This window comes from Carica papaya, chromosome 2 (assembly GCF_054855325.1).
Source record: "Carica papaya isolate Zhongbai chromosome 2, ASM5485532v1, whole genome shotgun sequence".
NCBI classification, from domain to species: domain Eukaryota; kingdom Viridiplantae; phylum Streptophyta; class Magnoliopsida; order Brassicales; family Caricaceae; genus Carica; species Carica papaya.
This window is the reverse complement of record NC_142310.1, coordinates 6794605-6820253: the sequence shown is the minus strand read 5'-3', so window position 1 is coordinate 6820253 and position 25649 is coordinate 6794605. Positions and strand designations below refer to the sequence as shown.

The window sequence follows — 25649 nt, the reverse complement described above, 5'->3', positions numbered from 1 at the left end:
GTCGGACAAAAATTTGAAAGAGAATTGGATAAATAAGTAATTTTAATCTTTCTATTTTTCCTAATTTATGAGGCTTTTTTTGGTAAATAAATCTGAATTTCGATAACAGTAGAAACTTTTTAAATATAAACTACATTCATTATCTGCCTATCCTTGCAATATAATTTTTTATAATTATATAAAAAATTATTTAAATTTGATCTAAACATAATAAGATATATAAATTCATTTACCTTATTTAATAACATATATAAAGAGAAAAAGAAATCTGTAAAAATTATTTTTTAAATTCTTAATACTAAATAAATAAATTATTTTTTAGCATCTAAAAAATTATTAAAAAATAGTCTTTAAAATAATTTCATTAACTAAATTACAATAATAGATTGGTAATTCGTCAAATTTTTAGTAAAAAAAAAAAAAAAGATATGAATTTTGAGAAAAGAGCCGTTGCATAACGACCACGAGAAGCACCGAAGTTCTATCAATCAAAGCAACCCGCAGAGAGAGAGAAATGGGATTTCACGCAGCAGCTTTTAGGGTTTCTCAAATTAAAAGTAGAGCTCTGTTTATGGTTCAACTGAGTACATCTTCTTCGCGCTCCTTTTCCCGTAAGCCGCAATTGTCAAATCACCGGAAACGGTTCGCTATTAATCTCATTCTCACTCCACTATCGCCACGACTAACATTTCACAGTTGTGTTTTATTGTCAGAAGCACGTTAATTGAGTATCTAGTGATTTTCAGGCCTTCTTTTGGAATTGCATTTGACATCGATGGAGTCATTCTCCGTGGCCGTCTTCCAATTGGAGGCTCTCCGCAAGCTCTGAGAAGATTATATGGAGATTCTGCTAGTAGTATTACACCATTTTACAACATCCTGTTTACTATGCGTTTATACGTATACATATATATATGTAACAATTTAATTGGAGTGACTGGGCTTTAAAAGAGCGCATTGATTTACGGCGAATGGGCACTGATTTGCTTGGTCTAATGTTACTGCATCTTAGCATAGCTGACGGATAGCTTCTTTGCAGGGAATTTGGAGGTTCCCTTTCTGTTTCTGACAAATGGTAAGTGGTTTATCATATTTCTTTTTTATTCTGAATCATCAATAGACTTGGAAAAGTAATATGAAAATATAAATAGCTGCCGCTTCTTGTTTAGATATATTGGATTTATCATGTACGTGGGATTTGTTCATGGACAAACTGTCATATCATGTACTCAACATGGGAGCATAGCCCAATTTCTTTTGGGTGTCAATTGTAATTAGTGCTAAACTTGCCATCTTTAGCAGCCAATGGTGGTATCAAGTGAGCAAAAATGTTATTAATAAAGGACCAAGATCCTTCTTAAACCTTCCATCTACCTAAAAGTACGAGAGTAGTTTGAAGACCATTGTTATTTCAGCTTTTCCTAGTTTACTGGTGGAGGCCTACATAATTTGTCCATGTTGTGTTACAATGTGACTAATAGGCTACATGACTAATCTAGAGGGATATGTTGTACTATGCAACTTTTATGAATGAATATGATCATGAGGTACAGAGTGGTTGCATTCTAGTGATATATTCTAATATAACTCCACTTAAATAGGTGGCGGCATCCCTGAATCTAGACGAGCTATAGAGTTAACTGAGCTGCTAAATGTAGAAATTAGACCTGCTCAGGTAGTATTTAAAGACTTATTCTTAATGCACTGTTAGAAGACTGATTCCTTTGGCCACTATCATATGCAACTATCATTTTGACTGAAACAAATTGGAATAGCTTCTTCCTTTTCCTGATGTAGGTTGTGCAAGGTCATTCACCTTTCAAAAACTTGTTGAAGAGGTGAGTTACTGTGTTGACATTGATGTCGAGTTCAGTATGTTCCAAATGAAAACTTATCTTACAAAAAGTAATATCCAATTATTTAGAATCAACTGGCTTTCTTTTTTCTTTGTTAATCTTCATCACTTTAGTTCCTGGCTGCTATATATGATACTGTTGAACATGATTTGCTAGAATAACCTTATGCATAAATCACTTAGACCTAATCATCAAGTATTTGGCAACTGACACAATTTGTTGGCTTAAGCTGGTGAATGCCTGAATCTGGAAATAAGTTCATTATGTTTGAAACAATAGGTCCTGAGATTTCCATTTATTTTATATATATGCATCTTAGCTAGAAACTGTAGTTTAGTTGGTTGTATCTAAGATGAGATCAATCTTGCAGATCTCACTTTTTAAGTCCCTGTCTCTAATAAATCACTAATTCATACTTTTCAATTGGCTTCATGGAGATCCACTAGTCAAATGTTGTGAACTTTTCTAGGCTTGTTATAAGAAATTTCTCCATGCGATTACTAATAAGCCATTTTTCCATTTCAGTTATTTACTTGTCAGTATTCTGCTGAAGGTTTTTTACCATCAACTGCCATTGTTATGATCTTCAGATTTGAGAATGAACTTATTGTTGCCACTGGAAAGGGGGATCCTGCTTTGGTGATGTCTGAATATGGTTTCAAGTAAGCTCTTAGCTTTTCATTCCTTAAAATGGAAGTATTAGCTCTTATGTGTGGACAGACTTTCTGATTATGTAGAAATTATAATTGTCCAAGTAAATTTTTGTGCTAGGAAAGTGGTCTCCTTGGATGAGTATGCATCTTACTTTGAAAAAATTGATCCTGTGTCTCAGTACAAGACATGGAAAACCAAGTTGGTATTACATGGGAATAGTCATTCAGGTTCAGCTGAAAGGGTTAAGGCAGCATTTGTTGTAAGTGATCCTGTAGATTGGGGAAGAGACATCCAGGTATTTCCCATTTCAGTTTCATTTTGCTGTGATATATATACGCATATACATACGTGCGACCGAGATTGAAAATAAATGAAAGTTAAATGGTATTGCAAATAGTCCAACTTGTGTCAGATTATGGTAATAATTTGTGTACCATATTGCATCGTTTTTTCTTATGCACATCATATGTCTCTTTACAAAGTTTATTTACTTATCTATCCATGAATTGCATCAGGTTCTATGTGACATTTTAAGATCTGGAGGACTTCCAGGACAAGCAAATGGGCAACAACCACCATTGTATTTTGCCGCTGATGATCTTGAATATCAGGTTGGTTAGCATACTAAGTTAAGAAGTTAGAATTTTGTTAAATTGACCTTTTGCTAATTTTTCTTCTTATGTAATCTAGTTATTTCTTTAGTCCTTATTACTTAATTTTCACCGGTACTTCATAATACTGACATACATCAACATCATACAGGCTGCATTTCCTTCCAAGCGTCTTGGCATGGGTGCTTTTAGAATTGCATTGGAAAGCATCTTCAACAGGTAAGAGTAGTGCCCTTTGTCAGTTTAAAATATAATTTTATAACATGTTAGAATTGTATCATATCATATTCTTTTCATGAGAGTGAGAGTGCAGTTATTTTATTACCACCTTTTGGATATTGTATTCTGAGTTGAAACCAAATTGAGGCCAAATATCTTTTTTCTTGAATATTCTTTATCATTTATGACCAATGTAAATGAAAGATGTCTCTCTGTATTAAACCCCCCCCCCAAAAAATTATCATTTCAAAATTGATCGATTTGCAGAATTAACCACAAAGCTCTAGAGTATGTAACTTTTGGGAAGCCAAATCCATTTGTGTTCAAAAATGCTGAAGCAATTCTGAGCAAACTTCAGGCGTCCTGTTACGTTAATCATCTTGATGATGATAGAAGTTCCATGTCAAATTCATTCAAGACTCTTTACATTATTGGTGACAATCCAGCAGTTGACATCAAAGGTGCAAAACAGGTTGGTTTGATCTACACTTTTTCATACCTTCTCAATTGCTATCTATCTACTTGTCCATATATATATATGTACATATACATATATATATATATATAGTATTTAGATATAGTAGAGAGTATCTTGTACAAAGAATTGATCCTAGTTTATTCAGGATAACAAACATCTCTTTCCAACTTCCAATTTTCAGGCTGGGCATCCTTGGTTTTCCATCTTGACGAGGACAGGCGTCTTCCAGGGAGAAGACAATCATGCTGAGTTTCCAGCAGATCTGGCAAGTTTTAAGTTGGTTGATCAGTATTCAGAATGCATGAAGTTTCTGTCACCTATCTCATGGAGTGCTTTTGCCATTTTTTTACATGCAGGTTGTGAATACAGTTGAAGAGGCAGTGGAGTACATTCTTGAAAGGGAATCCATCTCCTAGTGCTCACTCCGCCCATGCATGCTCCTTTTATATTCATTCAGCACTTGATGTAGAAATATCTGACTGGTTGTTGAAGTAAGTATCCTTATTTTCATAATGTTTACTGGTAAATTAATTAAAACAAATCTAGATTTCAGAGATGTTCTTATTGAATTCAAACATTTTGAGAAAATTTACAGTCTGATCACATATGGTGTGGCCTTATTTCAATTCAAACCTTCTATTATTTTTTATGACAATTGATTCCTTCGTCCCAGAACATAGAAAAGTTACGGGACATTAATACTTCTCGAGAGTAGTAACTTCCATACATATATTTTAACTCATGTTGAGATAATTCAAAGAAGATGGCAACCTCGTGACCTGGATAGGGAACAGTCTCTTGCTATAGAGGAATGGATCTTAGCCACATGAGAGGAAAAAATAATCTAGTCATTGGCATTGACCCAAGAAAGAAGATAATCTTGTCCAACAATGCAGGGGGAGAACCTCTTGCTCATCTTTCGACAAAATAGATAAAGAATCTTGCCTTTTCTTTGATATTATACATTATATAAATTTTTATTTATCTATTTGTTTTTCACATGATGTATCAAATCTTCTACCAAAAAATAAGATGTGATAATTTTTTATATTTTTAGTAGAAATTCTTTTCTTCTATTTATGTTAAATAACATTTATGTCATCTCATATATAATTTTTCTAAAATTATATTTTGTATGTATCATGGTCTGAAAATCTAGTAATAATAATAATAAGACTATGCTTATGAGTTTCATTGAGGTTTGTTTGCTTGCAAGAAGATAGTGAAGTTTGAAACCTATAAGGATTTGAACCTTTGAGGTTTCTACTTGTACAGAAGTCCATTAATCTAGATTCTTGTTGGGATTTTGACAATTAGTGTTGACCAAAAATTGAACTAGAGTTGTAATGCATGAGAGGAAGAAATTTAAGGATTAACAAATAGTTTACTTTTAATAATCTAACAATCATCTGCTGCTTTGGTGTCCCGTGGCTTAGGACCGTTGGTGTGTGATCTATGAGTTGTTAGGGATTCAATGAGTGATGATGGATTCGGTCCATGAGGAAATTTGGACTTAGGATGGGTTATATATGTAAAAAGAAACATTGTAAACATTATTTCATCAATTGTTTTATGGGTTATCCGGAAAGAATGGGACTTGAGAGCTTTTGAGGGTAAAATTAGCAGTCCATATAGCATTAGAGATAAATGGTTGCATTTTTTTGGAACCATATTGTTAAGTTATGACATTATTAGTGATGTAGATTTTGAAAATATCATTAAAGCTTTAATTCTTTTGTAAATCTTTTATACATGGGTATTCTGCTAATATAATACTTTATACTTTTTATTTTAAAAAAATAATAATAATCTAATAATCATTATGTTTTTTTTTTAATAATTAAATATTCTATAAGAGAAATGTGTATAATACTTTAAAGTTATTTTAAGTAAATAATGGATCACCAAATAGTATTCTATTAGTTGTTTAAAATACGAGTAGTTTTTATTAGCGTATCATATTATATAATTATAAAATAAATCACCATAATGTAGTCTAGTACTATGTTTTCCCAAGTATAAGCACTTGTAGAAATATGAAGAAGTTGTGTCATCAAATTAATATTATTTTTCAAACTTCTTATAAATTTGATCTACAGAACAGTTTATATTATAATAGACTACCTAGATTTGGACCCAATACATCCCGTTAGATTTAGGCTCAATATGACCAGATTAAGTTGATAAATTGGCCGAAATACAACCTGTCACCAAGTCACAACCAATGCACAGTAAACATAACTGGCAAGTTTATAGAACAACTCAGACTAGTAGACAGTTTATAACAAAGGTGTCTTCAAATGTATACAAAACATGCTCTATGACATTATATATAATACATATACATACGTGTATAGAAGCTATGAACTCATAAATTACATCATATATATATATATATATATTTATCCTAAAATTATCTTCTTCGTATATTTATGGAATTATTAAAAAAAAAGTTAGTTACTTGTAATATTAAAAATAATATTTAAAATAATGAAAATTAGGCACTTTATCTATACCTACATTCATATATACACATCAATTCTTCATTTTTAAAATTATTTTATATTTAATATGATGATATAATAGTTATCTATTTAAATATTTTAAACATAAAAATAGAATGTGAGTATAATATTATTGTCATACAATTAAAATTTAGTTGGTTACAAATTCTGAAATTATAACCTATATAAACTTTTGATCACCTGTTTGTTTTTTCCCACACTTCATTCATCGTGCACATCTTTCATAAAAATTTAATGTAAACTAGTATTTTATATTTATATTATATATATATATTATTTATGTATAATTTTTGTAATGATCTCGAAAGCTTCAAATGAGATAAATTGTAAATTAAGTACAGAAGCGAAATAAATAGTTAGGATTTACATTCCTTATATAATAACTTAAATTACAAAATAGAGATATGAGAATGACTCTTTTTAAAAAAAATTACGAAAAATTAAAAAAATAAACAAAAAATAAATAAAACTAGGCATCCTACTCGCAACCCTCTTATGGATTGGATTCTGAATTCTGGTTATCTTGATCTGAAATGGTTAATAAAAGAATAAGTTACACTAACCTAATAAGAATATCACGCTACTTGCTGACACAGAAATGAAGGTTAGGGTCCATAGAAATGTTCCCACTATATGTAAATATTTATTCAACATTTCAAATAACGGGTTGTCCCCATACTCCGTCCGGTATGAGTGCCAAAAGATATCATCCATCAATACCCCGTCCGGTATGAAGGTGAAATTGGTCGTCCCCATACCTCGTCCGGTATGAGCGCCAAATTACCAATTTTCGATACTCCATCCGATATGAGGCAACGTTCACAGTAGAGTTCTTTATGTACCCGGTCCGTCCACCATCTCCCAAAATATCCACTAAGGCTGTCGTTCATCCATTCATTTAATCAAATAATTTTCCGTTTATCTTTAATTTCTAATTTTATGATTTAACTGTAATCACATAAAACAAGCAATACATACATCAAAGAAATCTAATCAAATCATCATACCAATTCCAGTGTATTATCATACATTCAAAACGGTAAAATCAACTAATAAGCTAAACACGGCAAACTAAACTAAATAATTGATTCCAGCTCAATTAGTGACCTTTAATTAATTATAGATATTTTTAAATTACATAAAATACCATATTATTTATAATTAAACTTTAATTCCATAACAAGAAATAGGGTGAGAGGTTCTTACTCGAATTGGTATACAAATACCTCTACTGGCGGTCCCCAAGTTCCCTGAATTTTTCTTTAGGGATTAGAACACGCATCAAGTACCTAGAAATACTCCCAAAAAATCCAAAATCAGTGTTAGAAACCCTTTTTGGTCAATTTCAAAATTCCAGCACGGCGGCTCTGCCGTGCTCCAGCGACGGCACCGCCGCCCACGGTAGTGATTTGTCTCAGGTTGGCAGTTTTCGGCCAGTTTTGTACATATCTCTGCAAGAAAATACGTTAAGGGGCCTCAGTTGGCCAAAAAAAATTGAAAAACTGAAGCTTACCGGCGGCAGGGTTCTCTGGTGCGACAGTTCTGTCGGCTCACCTTTGCGGTTGTGTGTTTTATTTCGACCAACCTGTAGAGAAAGAAATAGTGATTATAATTGTGAAAAAATTACATGAAACGGGAATCGGAAAGGGTCTCATCGGAGGTGGTTTTTATTTTTTCCTACGGCAGCTGCTGGGTTTTGCCCGCAGTTTTCTATCAATCTGTCAATCCTTTTGCTATAATTTGGCCACGATAGTGTTTAAAATTGAATTTCGAGTAAATAATTTTTTTTTTACCTCTTTTGGCTGTAGAAGTGACTCTGGTGCAGTGGCGGCGACGGTCAGCTTCCTTCCCGGTGACTAGGTCTTCTTCTCTGGCTAGGTTAGGGTTTGATGTGAAGATGGTTATTTATATATGTTCCTTTTTAATCTAGGTCCTCTATCGCGTTTTATCTGAACTGTCCGATCACGATTAAATAGGAGTAAATCTGGACCGTTCATCGCGATTTGATATGAACCGTCCGATCGTGTTTAAATAGGAAGTGGATTTGGACTGTTCATTACGTTTAAATCTGACCGTCCGATCGCGTCTAAGGAGGGAACGGATCCGGAACGTCCGTGCGTGCAGGAACAAATCTGAACCGTTCGATCGCGGGCACGCGGATCGCCAGTGTGGCCTCTCGCATCAGTGTCCCTTCCCATGCAACGCACTCTAGTTCATTGGGGCTGCTGACTGGGCGTCCTACATGGCACAATTTTTTTAAATTACGTTTTGATCCCTCAGTTTTCGAATTTTCTTTTAAAAATACTTTCAGAACCCAAATTTTCACCCCTTCTTTCTAAAATTATTTTCAGTTTCATTCTCCTTTTAATTTTCTTCATTTTTACATTAAATAAGAATTAAAAAATTAAAAAACTATATTTATACACTAATTTTAATTACATTAAAATTAATAAATCAAGGGTATTACAATTTTTGTTTACATAATGCACTATATAAACTTTTTATTATCTATTTTTTTCATACATTTTATTTATCTTACAGATCTTTTACCAAAAATTAAAGTAAATTATATATTATTCTTTGTATAATTATAAAAACTGTATTTTGTATATAGAAAAATATATTAGGTATCTAGTGCTTAATAATATCAAAATACGCAGTAGAGCTTTTGGGGAACAGTAAAAAGATACAAGATTCATCTATATTATATAAGATAAGTATGTGTGTATAGCTAAACATTCAGCAATAGCAACACACATTTCCTTAATTTAATTTGTCTTCTTCGTCGGTTTATTGATGTTTTTCTCGTAATCTTGTGCTGGGTTCCAAGCCCATATATTTTACACAAGATATATATATATATATGTATGTAGTAACTATAAACTCGTCAATAAAAGCATAATATCTTCTTTGCTCATTTATGGATGCTTTTCTATTAATCTTTTTGTTGTGTTATGGCTTGGATACTCATACAACTCATTCTTCAAGGTAAACATTTCACACTTTCTCGCTTCTTCCTTGTATCAGAGTCTTCATCTTCAAGGCTTTTTCTCTCATCCTCCTCCTCGAATCCCTACTCGATGTAATCAAAGGTAGAATCTCTGCTAAAATCCACAAAATTGTAATCAAAGGAAGACATTGTTGGCCAGTTGAGAGATGAAGTTAGAATTTTAAAGGAGGAGAGGGAGATTTTGAGGAAGGAGATTGCTCAGTTGAAGGAATGTTTTAAATGAAATTATCATTTAATATCTATTTTCTTGTCTAATTTTCATGGTTTTATTTATGTTGTCATAGCAATAATCTAATTTTCTGTATGCATTTGAATTTGCTTTTAAAATCAATATATTCAAGTTTAAATGGTTACATATATTGTTATCTACACTAATAATGTTCTAAAAAAACAGAGAAATCAAGAAAAAAGGAAGAAAATCATTTAACCATGATATAGTTTCAGGTAAAAAATTGACTACCTTATAATCTGTGTTTATGAAAATAGTTAGATACACAAATTAACTGTTTGCAATTGTAGTTAAATCCACTACCCTTATGAACATACTATGTTACGACCCCGGAATTCCAAAAGAAATAAATTATAAATTAAGTGTGGAAGCGAAATAAATAGTTAGGATTTATGTTCCTTACACAATAACTTAAAGTACCAAATAGTACTACGAGAAATACCCTTTTGGAAGAAATACAAAAAAATTAAGGAAATAAATGCAAAATAAATAAAACTAGCATCCTACTGGCAACCCTTTTATGAATCGGGTTCTGGATCTTGTTCCTCTTGATCTAAAATGGTTAAATAAGGGATGAACTACACTAGCCCAATAAGGATATCACACTACTCACCGATACATAAATGAAGGTTGAAAAAAATTAAAATAACTAATGGAGCACTTAATTAAGCAAATTCATTTATCAATAATAAAACCATTTACCGTCCACTTACCGTAGCGATATTTATAAAAACATCCTCCAGAGACAATAACATAGCACTTATCATGATTTCATATACAATCAATAACATGCACATATTATAATTTCAAATTCAATAAATCAAACAACAACTATCTCTTTTCATCAGCCTGCTGGTATCTATGAGGGTTCATAGGGATGTCCCCACTATGTGTGAACCCTTTCCTTTAACATTCTCAATTAACGAGTTGTCCACATACCCCATCCGGTATTAGTGTCAAATTAGTAAACCTCAATACCTTGTCCAGTATGAGGGTGAAACGGGTCGTCCCTATACCTCGTTCGGTATGAGTGCCAAATTACCAAATCTCAATACCCTGTCAAGTATGAGACAACGTTCACGGTAGAGTTTTCTATTGTACCCGATCCGTCCACCAACTCCCAAAATATCCAGTAAGGCCGCCATTTCATTCATTCACTTAATCACACAATTTTTCGTTTACCTTTAACCTCTAGTTTTCCAATTCAACTATAACCACACAAAACAAACAATACATGTATTCCAAACTATAAAATCGATCAATCAAATACTATTATGCATTTAAACTATAAAATAAATCAACTGAAACAAAAGTAGATAATTTTCGATTTTTGCTCTATTAGTACTCCGTAATTAATTATGAATATTTTTTAAATTACACAAAATATCGTATTATTATTTATTTAGACTTCAATTCCATAACAGAGAATAGGGTGACAGATTCTCATTGAATTAGATGTCCGAAAAGCTATACTTGTTGACTGCATCTACTAGCGGTCATCGGGTTCCCTAAATATTTCTTTAGGGATTAAAATACGATATAAGCACCTACAAATATCCCAAAAAACTCAAAAACAGTGTCAGGACCCCGTTTTGGCCAATTTTAAAATTCTGTCACGGCGGCTCCATCCTGCTCCGGCGACAATATCGCCGTCCGCGGCGACGATCCACCTCGGGTTGGTTGTTTTCGATAATTTTCAGCCAAATTCGACCAGTTTTGCATCAATCTCTATGATAAAACACGTTAAGGGGACTTGGTTGGCCAAAAAAAATAAAAAACTGAAACTCACCGGTGGCGGAGCTCTTTGGTGCGGCGGCTCCGCCAGCTCACTTTTGCGGTTAGGTATTTTACTTCGGTCAACCTGTAGAGAATGAAATAGTGGTTACAACGGTGGAAAAATTTCACAGAACAGGAATCGAGAAGGGCCTCATCGGATGCGATTTTTTAAATTTTTTGCAGCAGCGTTGCTGGGCTTTTCCCGCAGTTTTCGGCCAATTCGCCGGTTTTTTTGCTCTAATTTGGTCATGGATGTGTTTAAAATTGAATTCTGAGCAAAAAAAAATTTTATATCTCTTTTGGCGGTCGGAAGTAGCTCCGACGTGGCGGCGGGTAGCGACGACTTCCTTCCTGACGGGTGAGTCTTCTTCTCCAGTGGAGGGGAGTCTGGCGGCTAGGGTTAAGGTTTGGTGTGAAGAGGGTTATTTATATCCGTCCCATTTAATCTGGACCGTCCATCATGTTTGATCTGGACCGTCCATCGCGATCTAATCTGGACCATCTGATCATATTTAAATATGAAGTGGATCTGTACCGTTAATCGTGTTTAAATCTGATTGTCCGATCGTGTTTGGGGAGAGAATTCATTTGGGCCGTCTGTGCACGCGGGAACGAATCTGGACTGTTCGATCGCGGGTACGCTAATCACCCGTGTGGCCTCCCACTTGGTACTACGTTAGTGTCCATTATCATGCGGTACGTTCTGGTTCGTTAGGGCTACTTACCGGGCATCGTACATGGTAAATTTTTTTAAAATTGTATTTTGACCATCGATTTCTGATTTTTCTTTCAAAAATATCCTCAAAACCTAAATTTTCACCTATTTTTTTCAAAATTATTTTCAATTTCATCTCCATCAATTTTTTTATTTATTTTTACACTAAATTAAAATTAAAAAATTAAAAAATATATTTATAAATTAATTTAATTTACATTAAATTTAATTTGGGCATTACAACTCTCTCCCCCCCTCCCCAAAAAAAATTTGGTCTCTCAAATTTGTCTCTCTCACTTTCAATCAAATAATTGGGGATATTGGGCTCTGAAGTCTGATTCTAGCTCCCATGTGGCTTCTCTCGGTGTGTGATTCTGTCATATGACCTTAACAAAGAAAATTTGCTAATTATGGAGTAATATGCTCTTTTAGTCCACAATACCGACCGGTACTTCCTCGTAGGACAGATTCTCCTTGAGTGAAAGAGGCTCGTGGGCCAAAATGTGAGAGAGGTCTGTATTGTACTTGCGTAGCATAGACATATGAAACATATTATGGATCTTAAAAAGTTCTGAAGGCAATGCCAGTTTGTAGGTGGCGGTACCAATTTTGTCTAAGATTTTAAATGGCTCAATAAAGCGGAAATTTAGTTTCTCTCTCTTGTCAAACCTATTGATTCTCTTAAAATGAGTGACCTTAAGAAACACCCGATCGTCTTTCTCAAATTCTAAATTTCTCCTCCGGGTGTCTGCATAACTCTTCTTCCTACTCTGAGCCGTCTGAATGTTCTTCCTGATCTTAACTATTTTGGCTGTAGTCTCCTCTACAAGGTCTGGGTCAAAAAATTTTCTATCATCCACTTCTTCCCAACAGATCGACGATCTACATAGGTGGTCATACAATACCTCGTACAGAGTCATGTCAATACTTGTTTGGTAGTTATTATTGTAGATAAACTCTATCAGGGGTAGACGGTCATCCTAATAGCCCCTAAAGTCAAGAACACAAGCTCGAAGCATATCCTCAAGTGTGCGGATTATCTTTTCTAATTGTCCATCGGTCTGAGGGTGGAATGCAGTACTAAGGGACAATTTCATTCCCATGGCTTGCTGAAAGATAGACAAGAACTGAGAAGTGAACCTAGTGTCCCTGTCGGATACTACTGTCACTGACACTCTATGTAATCTGACTATCTCTTAGATATACATTCTTGCTAACTTGTCCGAGAGATCGGTCATCCTGATGGCCAAGAAGTTATAAGACTTGGTAAGCTGGTCAACAATTACCTAGAGGGCATCATGTCCTAAGCGTGCCCTAGGCAATCTTGTCACGAAGTCCATGGTGATATGTTCCCACTTCCACTTCAGAATTGGTAATGGCTGAAGTAGCCCACCTGAGCGTTAATACTCTGTCTTGACCTACTGACATACCAAATACTTAGAAGCAAAGTTAGCTACATTTGTTTTCATCCCCTTCTACCAAAGTCGGGGTCGTATGCTTTAATACATCTTAGTGCTTCCGAGATGCATGACAAACTTTGAGCTATAAGCCTCTGTCATGATGTTTCTTTTCAACTCATTGTTATCTAGAACACACACTCTATCCTGGAATCTGAGCAATCCATCGGTAGATACTCAAAATTCTGAGTTAACTTCCTGTTCTGCATCTTTCTTGAGGGCTGCTAGGGTGGAATCGGCAGACTGAGCTTCCTTTATTCTCTGGATTAACTCAGGTTGAACAATCAGGTGGTCCAAACATGTGACTCTCTTCAGGTCCTAAAGTCGTATCTGTTGTGCGGCCCCTATCTCTACATTTTGAAACCATCAAATGAGCTAATGTATCTGCACTTTTTTTGCTGAGTGCGACGGCTACCACGTTACCCTTACCCGGGTGATACAAGATATCGCAATCATAATCCTTGAGGAGTTCTATCTATATTTTTTGACTCATGTTGAGATCCTTTTGAGTGAATATGTGTTTTAAGTTCTTATGATCGGTATAGATCTGAAAGGTCTCTCCATACAAATAATAGCGCCAAGTCTTCAAAGCGTGGATAATTACGATAAGTTCTAAGTCATGAATGGGGTAGTTTTTCTCATGACTCTTCAACTGTATGGACCCAAAGGCTATGACCTTCCCATGCTGCATCAAAGCACAACCCAACCCTAGGTAAGAGGCATCATTGTAAACTGTATATCCACCCGATCCGCTCGGTAAGGTCAACACATGTACGGTAGTCAACCGTTTCTTTAGTTCTAAAAGATTTCTCTCACAGTTCTCATTCCACTCAAACTTGATGTTCTTATTTATTAGTCGAGTCAGAGGAGTAGCTAGACTGGAAAACCCTTCTACAAACCTGCGGTAATAATCTGTCATCCCCAGAAAGCTACGAATCTCCTTAACCGATGTTAATTTTTTCCAGCTGAGCACTACTTTAACTTTTTTGGGGTTTACTAACACACCATGTGCCCTATGAAGGTAGTCTGCTCAAGTTAGAACTCACACTTACTCAACTTTGTATACAGCTTCTTCTCTCTGAGAACCTGCAAAACCTGAGTCAGATTGTGAGCGTGTTTCCCTATGTTTTTTAAATAAACCAATATATTATCGATGAATACAATGACAAACGGATCCAAGAATTGTTTGAAAATCATGTTCATCAAGTCCATGAAGATGGCTGGGGCGTTGGTTAGTTCACATGGCATGACCAGAAACTCATAGTGTCCGTACCTAGTTCAAAAGGCTGTTTTGGGAATGTCCTTTACCCTAATCTTTACTTGATGGTAACCTGAACGCAGGTCTACCTTGGAGAAGATCTGGGCACCCTGTAACTAATCAAAGAGGTCATCGATCCTGGGAAGGGGGGGTACTTGTTCTTAATCGTGACCCTGTTCAGACCTATGTAGTTAATATATAATCTCAACATCCCATCTCTCTTTCTTGCAAATGTGACTTCGGCAGCCTAAGGAGACACACTATGTCGGATAAATTCATTGTCCTGCAATTCAGTGATTTGTTTTCTTAGTTCTTCCATCTCAATACGACTTATGCGGTAAAGAGCAACTGAAATAGGCTGGGTGCCTAATTGAAGGTCTATGGTGAATTCGACTTCTCTGTCCACTAACAGTCTAGGTAGTTCATCCGAAAACACATCTAGAAAGTCTTGGACTACGGAATCTCTTGAATACAATTTTTTTTCTTGGTTTTGCCTAATTAGAGACAACAGTTGGGTTAACGTACTTGATAATAAGAAAATTTGCCATGAGAGAACAAATGTTAAACGATTTTATTAATTTATAAAAGACTCCTCATTATGAGGATTGAATACAACTTTCTTACTAAAACAATCTACGGCAGCGTGATACGCCGCTAACCAGTTCATTTCTAAAATTACATCAAAGTCCTCTGTATCAATTTCTATTAAGTCCACACTTAATTTTTTATCTGTTATATCTATGACATAAGCTCTGTATACAACCTCCTCCAGTAGTGTTCTACTCCTAGGAGTAGACACAAACAACACAGAATTAAAATTTTCAGGTAATACATTTAATTTTAATGCAAAAATATGTGAAACAAATGAATGCGATGCACTAGTATCAATCAAAACATGAGCAAAATGGTTACAGATAGTGTACATACTTTGTACCACGTCCAGGTTGGCTTTTGCATCCTACTGAGTGAGATTTTAAGTCCTGCCCTGGATAGGAGGTCTAGCCTGGTTCTGGTTCCTCGGGCACTCCCTTACATAATGTTGGGTGCTACCACATATATAGCAGGTGTTGTTGAGATGATAATATGGTCAGTCCACATGATCCTTACCATAATGCTGATAGATCTTACCGTGTCCTGCTGCTGGAACCTGAGGGGGAGCCTGAGTCATCGGTCTGGGTTTCTTGTTCTGTTGAACAAGTGCAGTAGGTGCAAGTCTGCGGTGTGGAGCTGAGGGCCTAAGGTTCCCTACTGCTTAAGAGAAGGTGTGAAGGCTTCTCTCCACTAACTGTGTCTTGGCCAGAACAGTCGAATAAGTACTGAGTTCGAGCACAAACAACTACTGTCTGATCTCAGGACGAAGACCCTACCCGAACCTTCTAGCCTTCCTGCCTTCATCCATCATGCTCTCAGGGGAATATCGACCCGACTCTAGGAACTTGCGAGTATATTCTGATACATTTATGTTCTCCTAGACCAAGTATGCAAAATCTATATCCTTCAGATGTTAAAGATGCTTTGGAAGGTAATTTGCATGAAAGGCCATCAGGAACTGTTACTAAGTGACAATAACGGGCAAGGTGGCATGCTTGAGTTGCCACCAGCAGTCTACTTCTTCCACTAACATTGTGGGTAGTAAGGATGACTTTCTGTTCGGGAATCACCCCAAGGGTCTTGAAGGTCTTCTCTGTTTCAGCTAACCAGTACTCGGCCTCTTCAAAGGAGAATCCCCCTGCAAAAGTAAATAGATTTAGTCTTTTATACCTTTCTATGTAGCCTGGGTCAATCATTGGAGGAGTTGGGTCCTGTGAATGAGGGATTGGATTGTATTGAGGATTGACTGGATGGCCCTGTGGTGGTACTTGATGATACGGTGGGGGCACCGGATTGTACTATGGTGGTGCCGGGTGGTACTGTGGCTGAGTCACCGGATCATACTGTGGTGGTGCCGGGTGGTACTGGTGAAGAGCAGGGTCATACCGGGGTGGCTCGGGATCCTCTCACTACATACTAAATTTGGAGGAAAAATACATGTACTTTTATCAATCAACTGCAAATGTAGTCAAAGTCAATGCACAAACATTTCCAACAACTTATATAGTTTAAATTTGTATATAAAAGAATCTTTGATCATGAATGAACAACTCTGGCAGTGAAAGTACTTAACCTCTAATATCAAGAATTTACATGGAGTTTTATAGTTGAGTTTGAAGCTTTAAGAAGTATAGGCATCAAAATATTGTTAGCATCATAATTGTTTATTCAGACATTAACTTTCAAGATAGTCTTCCGTTTTAATAAATTCAGTGATTAAAAATAAGAAATTTAATGAAAATTAAGTGAAAGATATTCATTTTCTTGTTCTAAATAATTTTTAGTTCATTTAATTTTTGGTGTATGACGATCTAAAGAAATAAAATTATAGTTAATAAGAACTCGTTTTGAATTTTTATTTTATATGAATTTACATATATTAGTTAGCAAAATGAAATTTTTTGTATTAATATCGACATTACTTGGACTAAAACATAATTTACACACTAATAATAATACAATTAGTTTCATAATAAAATATAAACCTCTTTGAATCGACATCCTTATGAGTATTGATGAAGGTACCAAATATCAAGCTAAAAAACCATGATTATTAGAATTTATTTAATCCAAATAAAGAAAAAAATTATGGTATTTAGGCGAACTAAAAAACGAATATACATATATATATATATACTTTTAATGAAATAATGAGGAATGTAAGGTAAGTTTTTATTAAAAGAAAGAGAAAAAAATATAATTTCATATATCATGTATGACGGTTTTCTTAAGGGCAAATCTTTTGGTCTAGTCTATTATAGAAAATTTATTTTCTTAAATCAGATATAAATATTTTAGTCTACAAAATATTATACAATTTGTTTCTGTTAACGATTTTATTAATTTTTCTCATTGTTTCATAATATTTATTATTAATATTTAAAATATATTTATTTATCATTTAAAATATTTAAAAATAAAATATTAATCATTAACAGAATATGATTATTTTATTTTTTTATATTAAAAAATAGAAGAATTTTTTCTTTTTTTTTTTCAAAAAAAAAAAAAAACAGAAGAAGTCTTGTTTTCCTCTTATCTTTGAAAATTAGGGGGATTTTCTCTTAAAAAACTTCTGAAATATAAAGGAAAAAAAAAAAAAAAAAAAAGAAGCTATTTTTTAAATAAATAAATAAAAAGACAATTCGAATGAGATAAGCCAATTATCTTCTTTCATCGGAACCTCTCCATCCCTCAAAGCCAAAGAGAAAGAATTCAGCAATGAAAGCTACCCTCCTCTCCTCCTTCCCTTCCTCCAAGCCTCCACCCTCTCATCATCAAACCCTAACCCTAAAACCTCCAAACCCTCTCACCTTCTCTACCAAATCCACCACTCCAAATCCCCGCAGACACCCACACTTCCCCACTATCAAAGCAGCCATTTCCCGCACCAAGAAGGAAGAAACAGTCGAGACTGTCAAGGCCCAGCTCGAAGATTGCTTCCTTCTCGCAGCAATCAAGTACAAAGGACTCACAGTCAAGCAACTCCAAGAACTGAGAAGATCGCTGCCCGATTCTTCCAAGCTGTTAATCGCCAAGAACACGCTTGTCTACAAAGCTATTGAGGGAACCCAATGGGAGTCACTAAAGCCGTGTATGAAGGGTATGAATGCGTGGCTCTTCGTGCACAGCGAGGAGATCCCGGCGGCAATCAAACCCTACAGGACTTTCCAGAAGGAGAATAAGCTGGAGGACAATGACTTCACCGGTGCTGTTTTCGAAGGCAAGTTTTACGAGCCGGGTGATTTTAAGGAGCTGGAGAATATGCCAACGAGAGCGGAGATTTACGCCAAGCTGTTGGGGGCTTTACAGTCGCCGGCGATTGGGTTAGTGGGGACTTTACAGGCGCCGGCGAGGGAAGTGGTGATGGTGTTGAAGGCGTATGTGAAGAAGCTGGAGGAGGAGAGTGGTGGTGGGCAATAGCTGTAAGTGTAATTTCAAAACCGCCTTGATTTTCCTTTTTGTTTAATGATTTTGGTTCTTCTGGCAGCTGGGTTTTTTCCTTTTTCTTAGGCGGGGTTTTGAGGTTGAGGGAGATTTGGACGGTGTAGAATTGTTGTAAAGTTGAAAATTGATTCTTAATATGCATTAGAAGAACATAATTTGTTGGATTTGAACTATGCCTCATCTCCCTAAATTTCTTCACTCTGTAAAATTCTTGACTTAAACACAATAAATTGTCTTTAATTATACAGTTGATGATATGGAGAGCCTTTGTTCAACTATATGGAACAAATTCTTCTTAAATTGGATATTGGAAGTATTTTCCTCAGAAACAACAACAGTCGTGGAATTGCAGGGTAATGAGTTATGGGTATTAAGATATATAATTCTCCCTATATACCATGAAACCATATATAACTTGCTTGAAACTGAAAAGACAGACAGCATGGAACCATATATAACGCATTGATATTGGTGCCATTCACTATACCAGGCACTAAAAGCAAGTTTAACTTCTTGTCAACCCCTAAGGCATCAGTCTTAAGTAGGAATTCTAAAGATTTGAAAAAATGCCACCAGAGCAGAAACAAGAGAGCTAAAAGTACCTGAAGATTTTGGTGTGATGAAACCGGGACAGGATAAATTTAAGGGTGAGACATCATAGGCCATAACTATATTCTCCCATCATGCTAGGAAATGGAAAGAGAGATGATTAGTTAGCAGAAAGCCAGGGGTATGCAACTAAGATATTTCAACAAGCATCACATAAGCATATGCCATTGTAACATGGCATATGCGGGGCGCATCCATCCACAAATTACCATTCAACCGTATCATTCTACAAGGTTTCTAAGACCAGAATTGTCGATGGCAAAGATCAGGGTTAGGTTTTACATATTATTTTATGTTGTTATGTAACTACAGGTGCTTGGCAAGGATTGACTCGACAACACCTTGCGCTATAGGGTGGTAACACTCGCAAGCCTCTGAAAACACTTGTTTGGCAAGAATTTTCTCTTCTTCCCGTTCGGTTCCTTGTGCAAGAGCAGTGTAGAGCGGGCGGAGATACTTCATCCTCCCAACTTCCTTTAGTGTCTTCTCCACTTCACCATAGTAATCTCTGCACTTCGATGAAATTGCTAGTTGGAGAAACCCTACTTTAACCTCATAATCCTTGGATTCCGACAGCCTGTACCGTGCATCCAAAGCTAAGACCTGTATAATAAATCAAATTTTAGAATGCGACATCGGGTCATTAGACACCAGCTACTATTTTGACATTGGAAATCTTTTCTTAAATTATCAGCTCGATTAACTGATCTCTACTACTGATCTTGTGAAATCTTGTTTTATGAAAGGTCCACTCCACAATCAATGCCAATTTATCTTGAAAATGCCTGAAAGAAATATGCTTGAAACTCAAAGAAAATAAAGCTACCTGAGAAGCTTCAACCGATTTTGGCAGGTTCTCCAAGTAGAGCTCCCATTCTTGTCCTTGCCAATCAGAAACTTCTTCCTCCCTTGGCATCCTCCCGATCTTAAACTCATTTGCTAGTGACACAATTTTTGTATATAAATTCGAAACTGGCTCATGGGCATCCAGAGGAATACCAGTACCCTCAGTCCACAACTTCAAGTCGATATCTTTCTCTATCCCGGGAACATTAGATTTCAGAAAGTCCAGAAATGTGTCAGTATCAATTGATTTAAACTTGAAAGTGGCAATGTATTTCTTGATGAATTCATCAAAAGCAGGCCTCCCGATCTAAAATGTCCAAAGAGAAACACTGAAAATCAGAGCTCATGTTAGAAAATGATTATCTCGAAAGGGACCCAAGAAAAATTCCACTACCTCGCGCTCAATGCGCCAAAGGAATTGAAAACCCTTTTCGTATGGAACTTGGGAATATACAGCATCAGGGTCTATTCCTTCCTGGTTAGTTTTGAGTTTTGTAAACTCCATGTTGTCCTTAAACCTCTCCATTTCATCATTTAAGCCCCTCCAACCAATTCCAATATTCAATGCAGCTCTGTCTTCCCCTTGCACAGCTTCAACAATCCTCCTCTCGGCATATGTTGTAAAACCCTAGAATAGTACAACAATAATTAAACTACCTTTCAAACGCAATAAAAGAGAGCAGACAAACATGTCTCTACACGAACAATACGCGCATCCAAAATAATCTCTGCTTCCTAGATCATAAAATACAGGAAAAAGACGGTCAACACAAATCCTCCATCAGCCCTTGGTCCCAGAAAATACGTGGTTGATAGTTACATTCATTTGGCTTAAAGACACCTAGAAAAAAGGTGTCCAGAAAACAAACAAATAAACACTTGGTTCAGCAAGAACGTTGGGAAAATTCTTACAAAAATTAACATTGTAGGACTATATGGAGTTAAAACAATGAATTCCAGATGTAAAGCTATTTTGTATAGGGTGGCACCCCTTGATACCATTTTCCATAATAATACTTCTCTTTTTATTTTTTTTTTAAATAAAGAATTCCAGATTTCATAACGTCACCTGAAATTTCACATAATTTCAGTTTCTGCATAATCTGATCATACCTCATTCAACCAGAAATGCTCATTGTTCTTGTTGGTGATTAAATTACCAGTCCAGCTATGTGCTAGCTCGTGTGCCACAACCTGAGCTCCACTAGCATCCCCCTTGATCACAGTGGGAGTCAAGAACACCATCCTCGGATTCTCCATCCCTCCGTACGGAAAGCTCGGAGGCAAAACCAGCAGATCGAACCGTTCCCAATCGTACTCCCCGAACAACTTCTCCCCTTGTTTGATCATATCCTCTGTCCCCGCAAACTCACACGCCGCCGCGTCCAGCAACTCCCTGGCTGCAGCCTCCCCGAACACTTTCGTCCTGGGACCCACCTCCCGAAACCCAAGCTCCCCGACGGCGAACGCGAATAGGTATGGCGGCACGGGCTGGTCCATCGTGAAAACCTCCACCATCCGCCCATCCGCGCACCACAGCGAATCGAGATCGGAGAACGCATTTCCCTCGGGAAGAGAAAGCAGCTTTACCTCCCCAGGGATCGGGGGCCGCCTTTCCACGTGGCGAGCGGACATCACGGCGGAGAGTGAGCGCGGAACGTTCATGAGAACATCGTATCTGATCCTCGCCGCCGGAGTGTCCTGGCAAGGAAAGACCGAGCGAGCATGGATGGACTGACATTGTGTGTAGACGAACGGCTGCGTTTTGGAGAATGTCTGGATAGGGGAGAGCCACTGGAGAGCAGATGAAGACGGAGAGGTAGAATAGACGATGATGAAGGAAGATTGGTTAGAGAGTGAGACGGTGATATGAGAACCCCTGATTGGGTCCGGAGGCGAAGAAGATACGGAGAAAGGGATAGGATTCCGGGTTTGGGGGTCGAGAACGTTGTGAATCAAAAGAGAGCGGGAGTCGAGGGATAGATTACCAGTGAAAGGTGAGGAAAGAGTGAGGAGAGCAGAGCCATGGATGGTAGACGACGGGAAGTCCAAATAGAGGGAAAGCGCGATGTGATTGGTGAGGGGATGATCGGAATCGGTAAACGAATGGGGATCAACGGGTGCCATTGGAGGTAGACTAGGGTTTTGGAGTTGCAGAAATGGAGGAGTGAAGGTGATATAAATATATAGAAAGAGAGTGAGTGAGATATAAATAAGAAAATCTTGATGGGGATTTGAGGAATCTAAGATGAGGGATTTGGTTCTGTTTGGGTATTGTTTTAAATTTGGAGGGAGAATTATATATATATATATACATACATTATCAAAGATTATATAATTGAAGGATAAAATCAGCACATAATTTTTCATTATCTAAGTCAAAAGTTATTATATTGGATGAGAATTTTACAAGTCTTGACTATTTCTTGAATAATTCAAAAGTTATGTAAATTTTATTTGTAATTTTATATTTCTTTTTAAATTATAAAATTATGGCAATCTTGCGTGCTTAACGTAGTAAATTTTGAGTTTATACGAAATTATATATATATATATATACACACACACTCGGTTTTTTTAATATTTTAATATGTTTGTTTAATAATTTTATTTTATTTTTGAATATGTTCAAAGTATAAATAATTGCATGCTTGGTACGTAGTAAAATAAAATAAAATAAAATATTTTATATTATATTATATTTAATTATTAAATTACCTCGTATTACTAATTATTTGTTCTCTCTATCAATCGGAACTATTAGGACATGGAAAAAATACTCTTTTTAATAATTAATAAAAGAAAATTTAATAATTTACACGTAATGAATAAATAAATTATTCATAAAAGATACTAAATAATTAAAATAAATTTCGTATATTTAAAATAAAATATTTATTAACTACTTATATATATATATATCATAATAATTTACACCAAAACCTCCTAGTTTGATTTTTCTTTTTTTTAAAAAAAAAATAAAAAATAAAAAACACCTAAGATACTAAAGCATCATTGAATTATACAAAAATATTCAAAATCTCTTTAACTATATATCATTTTTTTCAAAATTATTTATGTACTTTTCAAAATGGTAATAGAATTTTCATTTCATGTTAAGTTTTTTTAGTGGTGTTTGATTGCACTAAAATAAAATATGTCATGGACATGTCACATTAAATTATTTTTCGGTTTACTAATTAATCATTCGCGTTAGTATCCCCATAGATGTCATGTCAAATTTTTTGAATTCATCATTTAAAAGCTTTTTACCGTACTATATAAACTTTACTTTGAGCCCATCACGAAAAAATTCCCTTCCCTCTCCTCTATTCTAATTGTCTTCTTCACATAATCTTTCTTGTTTGTGATATAAAGCAAAAAATAATAATTAGATGTCCATCCCTTATTGGCAAAGAAAGTATTGTTATTTTTCAACCACTGCAATATACATACCTTATAAAAAATATAACATCCGAATTCGAAAATTTAGGTATGAGATTATTTAATCATAATAATGAAATAAATTTAAACAATTTGAAGTTCAACTTTTTGTTGAATTTTTTAAGAAAATTGTGTTTTACATGTATTTGAAAATATTTTCAAAAATCATTGTTAAAATAGAAATAAATGAGAACTTAATTGGAAAAAAAATCTAAAAAATTAGAGTAAAAATAAAAATAACAAAACTTTGACCAATGACCCAGATCTCCTCTCACACGCATGGACGACCCTGATATGTTTTCTCTTCAGACGTAATCGAATGGCTAGATTTGATCATGTCGTGCGGTCTAGATTAATTTCTTAAATGAGAGCGATCCAACGACGGTGAGTGGGCCACGTGTCCCTGTACGGACGTGTCTAGATCGACGCAGAGAAGGTATATAAGCATCACATCCCCAAAATTCTAACCCTAACAGCACCTGACCTCGCTGGAGAAGAAGAAAAAGGACGGTCAGAAAGAAAATCGACCGTCATCACCGCCACACCGGAGCCACTGCCGATGCTGGAAAGGTAAATTTTTTTTCCCCTTTCGTTCGAAATTTGATTTCAAACCTCATCACATTCATATCGGAGCCAGAAAGCCAAAAGATAAGCCGAAAAATAAGAACGGAGCTCAACCGAGCGCCAGGACCACAACCTAAAAACCGCTCTAGTGAACCTTTTCCCATTTTTCGTTCCCTTTGATGTTTTGACCCTTGTGTTCCTAATCTTTTTTCTGGTGCAGGTCAACCAAAGAGAACCCCCAACCGTGGGAGAGAAACAATGGAGCCACCGTACCTGAAAAACTCCAAGTCGGTAAAGTTGTGATTTTTCCTTTTTCGGCAAACAGAGACTGCCTAACCCCGTTCTTTTGCAGGTTTTCATGCAAAACAGGCTAAAACCAATTGAAAACGGTCAGACTGAGAGGGGACATCACCGTGGGCGGTGGAGCCAGCGCTAGAGATTGGCGGTGCCACCGTGCCGAAACCTTAAATCGGTCGAAAAATTTAAAAATGCTTATTTTTTGTCTTTTGGGATATTTTAAAATAAGTGATGTGTGTTTTTTATTTTCGCAGAAAAAATCAGAAAACCCGAGAACCATCAAAACATGCAGTCAAAAATGCGGTGTTTCGAACATCGACCTAGGATAAGAATCTCTTACATTTTTCTTTCATTACATTAAATTAAAGTTTAATAATTAATAACAGTGTATTTTGAAACTATTAAAAATCTCTAATTAATTGAATACAGGTCACCAGGGGAGCTGGTAACCAACCAATGTGTAATTGCCCTAACTGTAACACCCAAAATTTTCCTTTATTATTTTGTTATTTATTTTTATTAGAATTTTTGTTTAATTTTATTCTATTTTAATTTTTAATTTATAAGGTTTTAATTTAATTTAATTTAATTTAAAAGAAATAAAAATAAAAATAATAATAAAATATGATAAAATTATTTTTTGAATTTAACTGAAATTGATTTAAAAAAAAAAGAGTGAAAATTTTGATTCTGTGGTGTTTTTGAAAAAAAAATCGAAAACCGGGGGTCAAAACGTAATTTAGAAAAATAGTGCCTCGTCAGCAGCCACAGCAGTACGGGTCAGCAGCCCCAGCCAACCAGGACACGCCGCGTGGCAGGGACGCTGACGCGGGAAGCCACGCGGGACGGAGACACATTGGCGATCCGCGTGCGCGCGATCGGACGGCCCAGATCTGTTCCCGCGTGCACCGACGGCCCAGATCAAAGGCGCGCGTGGACGCCTCAGATCTCACGTGTGCGGACGGTTCAGATTTGATCACGCACGGACGGCCCAGATCGCATCGCGATAGACGGCTCAGATTTATTTCTAATTTAATCGCGATCAGACGACTAAGATTAAATC

At 35.8% G+C, this 25649-nt stretch overlaps 3 protein-coding genes across 12 annotated transcripts; 2 read left to right on the top strand and 1 right to left on the bottom strand.

The window, feature by feature from the left end:
- Positions 1-427: 427 nt before the first annotated feature.
- On the top strand, positions 428-4866 carry LOC110807736 (mitochondrial hydrolase YKR070W-like). 10 transcript variants are annotated; one of them, XR_015816904.1, is made up of 13 exons: positions 431-642; positions 747-856; positions 1040-1075; positions 1602-1675; positions 1776-1838; positions 2382-2518; positions 2628-2805; positions 3026-3121; positions 3273-3340; positions 3608-3812; positions 4000-4083; positions 4175-4309; positions 4579-4866. XR_015816904.1 is itself a non-coding variant. In XM_088213010.1 (12 exons), the coding sequence occupies exons 1-12, from the start codon at positions 515-517 to the stop codon at positions 4232-4234; spliced, it is 1236 nt and encodes a 411-aa protein (XP_088069136.1). In that variant the 5' UTR covers positions 431-514; the 3' UTR covers positions 4235-4866. The 10 variants fall into 10 exon arrangements, 6 of the variants coding, with proteins under 6 accessions (XP_088069136.1, XP_088069135.1, XP_088069138.1 ...); XR_015816903.1 differs by having other exon boundaries at positions 4568-4866; XR_015816902.1 differs by having other exon boundaries at positions 4492-4866.
- A 13167-nt stretch (positions 4867-18033) lies between these two features.
- On the top strand, positions 18034-18996 carry EMB3136 (Ribosomal protein L10 family protein). The gene has a single exon (XM_022054763.2). It carries the CDS (start codon positions 18101-18103, stop codon positions 18800-18802), a length of 702 nt encoding a protein of 233 aa, XP_021910455.1. The 5' UTR covers positions 18034-18100; the 3' UTR covers positions 18803-18996.
- A 543-nt stretch (positions 18997-19539) lies between these two features.
- On the bottom strand, positions 19540-22526 carry LOC110824192 (peptidase M1 family protein). Its single transcript, XM_088213008.1, has 4 exons — positions 21395-22526; positions 20676-20909; positions 20262-20588; positions 19540-20038 (listed from the first exon to the last, which is right to left on the bottom strand). Exons 1-4 carry the CDS (start codon positions 22406-22408, stop codon positions 19742-19744), a joined length of 1872 nt encoding a protein of 623 aa, XP_088069134.1. The 5' UTR covers positions 22409-22526; the 3' UTR covers positions 19540-19741.
- Between the last annotated feature and the right edge of the window lie 3123 nt (positions 22527-25649).